Source organism: Typopeltis vanoorti, unplaced genomic scaffold (genome assembly GCF_054136105.1).
Source record: "Typopeltis vanoorti isolate ZY-2024b unplaced genomic scaffold, IOZ_Tvanoo_1.0 HiC_scaffold_279, whole genome shotgun sequence".
NCBI lineage: Eukaryota > Metazoa > Arthropoda > Arachnida > Uropygi > Thelyphonidae > Typopeltis > Typopeltis vanoorti.
The window spans coordinates 12,647-16,576 of record NW_028328070.1 but is presented as its reverse complement, the minus strand read 5'-3'; the positions used below and the strand labels follow the sequence as shown (position 1 = coordinate 16,576).

The window sequence follows — 3,930 nt, the reverse complement described above, 5'->3', positions numbered from 1 at the left end:
AGCATTTGGGTCACAAAATAGGAAGAGTTGGCTGATGTGCCCTTATAGGAAAGATTAAAGTGAGTGGACCTTCCTCAAAGTAGAAGAAGAGAGAATAGATAAAGCTAGGGGTTAATGAGAGTGCCACTCCCATTGCCCCTTATGTCCACGAGTCATAAGGGGCAATTTGGGTGGTACGAATACAGTATATTCGTACCACCCACCCATATGTACATATAAACTGACACTGTGGGGTATATATGCACACTCACATGGTAGGTTCCCCTATCCACTACCCAGGGGACTCTCTCTTGGGGTTACAGGTCCCCTCCCCGATACACACATAACATAACATACCCGAATATAAAGATCAACTACCTGTTACTATGAATATTTAACAAATGTCCTTCACACTTTTACTTTATCGAAGAAAATCGGTAGGATTGGTTCCATTTAATTATGTCAGTTGGTTTTAATGACCTTCATCAAAATTGATCAAAACGAAATTCAAGCTAGCAAATGACGAATCTCCTTGACTGCTAGTAAAATTATTAACCAGACAATTAGCGATTATTACCTGAAATGAGGCATAAATAAAATACTGCATAGTAACTGTAAACCCTGAAAAAAAAAAGCTTACAGTATACAAAAGATAATTGAGGTATTGTACGATCAGGCTCCCTTTATCAATATGTGGTGGCCCTGAAAAGGGCCGTTGAGTTTTCGTAAAGGAATTTTATCTTCTAGCTGGCTTCTTCTTTCCTGCAGCCTTTTTAGGTGTTGCCTTTGCTTTCTTTGGCTTTGGAGCTTTAGGTTTCTTCGGAGATTTTGCAGGTTTGCTCTTCTTGGCTGCTGCTGGTTTTTTCGTAGCCTTTTTAACAGCGACTTTCTTGGGCTTAGCGGCTTTCTTCACAGGAGTTTTCGCTTTCTTGACAGGAGCAGATGCTTTCTTGGGGAGAAGTTCTGTTGACTTTGAAGTCCCAGCACTCATCTTAAATGAACCTGATGCACCCTTTCCTTTGGTCTGAATCAAGTCTCCACTAGCAACAGCCGTCTTCAAGTACTTCTTGATGAATGGGGATAAACGTTCAATATCTACCTTGTAGTGGGACGAGATGTACTTCTTAATAGCTTGAAGCGAAGAGCCTCCACGCTCTTTGAGAGACGATATGGCAGCATTTACCATGACAGACACCTTAGGATGCGATGCAAGTACCTTTGATTTCTTGGGCTTGGATGCTTTTCCCTTTTTCGGTGTAGCGGCAACGGAAGCAGCATTCTCTGCATCAGACATGATCACTAATTTCCAAAGTAACACACGCACACGCTTGGCAAAAGAGGAGGCAATGAGCGCAAGCGCAGTTTTCGCCATATTTATGCGATCACGCGGACGCACGAGGAAGCTTCCTTGAAAGTTTGCGAGCAGCGAGAGTTGGATCCACAGCAATTTTGTGTTTCTTTGATGTTTTATAAATAATTTTTGACATTTTTTTAATGAAAATATTTTAATAAAATTTATAGATATGAAAATTGAAATGGGCGTAGATTCTGATAACCTCTTTCTAAACATTATAGACAGTTATGTTATTTATAAATTCCATAAAAATGCTCGACTTATCCACCTACAAATTACGAAGTGTTCTAATTAGAAGCGTTTTTCATTTAAGTAAAAATTTTTAAACAGTAAAAATAATAATTGAAAATGAAGGTTATACCCGAATCATGAAATTCTTTTGGTTTTCAAAGTTTTCTAATAAGCTGAATATTTGAAATAATTTTGTTTATACCTCAACCTGAAACACCAACGAAAAAGCGCTCCGTTGTGTAACACATCCTGAAGAGATTGATGCATGTCTGAAATAATCAAGACATAATCGATGGTAAATTCACAATTTCCTTTTAGAATAATGCTTTATTATTACAATATTCATATATGTAATAATAAAAAAACCAACTTTTTTTTTTTTTTTTTTTAAATTCTGGCATTGCCTGGACTGGATATCTTTTTTGTGAGTTTTTCTTTATTTGTATTGCAGTCATACTGGCTATGAAAGAACAGAGAGAGAAGTTTTGAAATATAACATGAAAATGTGATCCATGAAATAGCTGATATATATAAGAAGTTAAATTAGCAGCATTGAATGAATAATGAGTATGATGTGTTTTTTACTATAGCTAATTTCTCTGAGAGAGGGAGAGAGAGTAGTTAGCTTTACTGAGGCATTGAAGAACACTTCGCTGTCTTCTTTGACATTCCTTAAAATATTACATTGACTGATTGTTAATAGTAAAAAAAGGATCATCCATTTTCTTTTCCTTTTGGGTTTTCAAAGATCAGGAGTGTTTTTAAACATGACTGTAGCTTAAGTGTTAACACATCACGGTTGCAATTGGCATCAGATTTGTTTACCTTCTATTATATTTTTTGTTCAGTTAACGAAAGGAAAATATTTACTGCATGTTTTAATTCGTGATCCAGGAAAATATATTTATATTATTTAATTTTTAATTATAACAATATTCATAGGATTTTTTTCTTTAGAAAGAAAACCGGGTCCATAAAAATGCCTTATTATTATTATATACATTTACCTCTTGATAATGTTATTAAAGTAGTCTATATAATAAAATATTAGAAATGTTACTTTGAAAGCATATTCTGAAGCAGTTAATATTATCTTTTCTTCACATGTCTTATTTAAACTTTCTAAACTCTTAGGAGAAAATATCCAAGCCATTCGACCAATCATGTTGACCAAAATTACTTATTGGTTCTGTATTCGCAATGTGAAATCTTCAGACGTCAATCGGCTAAACAAAATAATATCTGAAACCTTAAGTACATTGAGGTTAATTTTAATTTCGTATCCGGTTTTATGAACTTTTTCATTGTTGCCACAACAATGGCGGCGCGTTTCTAAAGAGATGCAAACTCTCCAAAAGAGAGAGAAAGAGAGAGACCTCTAACATTGCTGTATTAAGTGCAAATCAACTGCATTCTATTGTTTCGTGCACGAAAACAATTGCAATTACATAGCAATAAAAATTATAATATCATTGATATTACATTGAAATATATGATGGATACGAAGCGTATGGTGATGCGTATTTGATCGATAATGGCCGGTGAGGTGGTTAACGGGGAGGTCTTTCTCTTGAAGAGAATATTTCTCTTATAAATCACGGCACATTTATAAAATAATCGTCTATGTTTAACTTGGCTACTTATGATAATATAAGAAGAAATCATTGTAAATGGGAAACAACCATGATAATTCTCTACGGAACACTGAATTATTTGAATGCCTATAGAAAACCAAATGAAGACTTTTTTTCACATTTGAAATATTTAGATACTTTCTTTTTTATTTATTTATTTATTTTTATTTATTTATTTATTTTTTTGAAAGCCTTATTTGTTCATTACTAGGTGTGCAGTTACTAGACTGTGCGGTTTTTTTTTATATAAGAAATCGTTTTCAATATGAATTAATCATAATAAGGAACGCTAATATAAAACTCAGATGATAATTTTTTTTAGATTTAAAACACTTGGATAGTATTTTTTTTTTTTTTTAATGTCGCTAACCAGGAGCGCGCAAGGGTATTTGAGGTTCGGATGTGAACTTTAATCAGCTGCCGATTAAAAAAATAACTGAAAGAAATTTCATGTAGCATTTACTACAATAAATAAAATATCAATGTTGCCGCCCGGGTAAGTTGCTGCACCTAGAGTTTGCACGGCCCAGTCATTAACCCTCCTATAATCAGGATAAGGCAACCGTTGGATAAGTTAAGGGTTAGATAACTCCGACCATACATATTAGATGCATAATAGAAAGAGGAGAGGAACATCAAAAGAATGTCTACCTTTGTTTACTTGACTATAGTAAGCCTTTTGACTCTGTAGATCGTGAAACTGGAATTTTTTAAGAAGAATGGGAGTATACC

At 34.2% G+C, this 3,930-nt stretch overlaps 1 protein-coding gene across 1 annotated transcript; it reads right to left on the bottom strand.

Moving 5' to 3' along the window:
• Nucleotides 1–432: 432 nt before the first annotated feature.
• Nucleotides 433–1,301, bottom strand: LOC150092159 (histone H1-III-like). The gene has a single exon (XM_090415263.1). It carries the CDS (start codon nt 1,271–1,273, stop codon nt 716–718), a length of 558 nt encoding a protein of 185 aa, XP_090271389.1. The 5' UTR covers nt 1,274–1,301; the 3' UTR covers nt 433–715.
• Between the last annotated feature and the right edge of the window lie 2,629 nt (nt 1,302–3,930).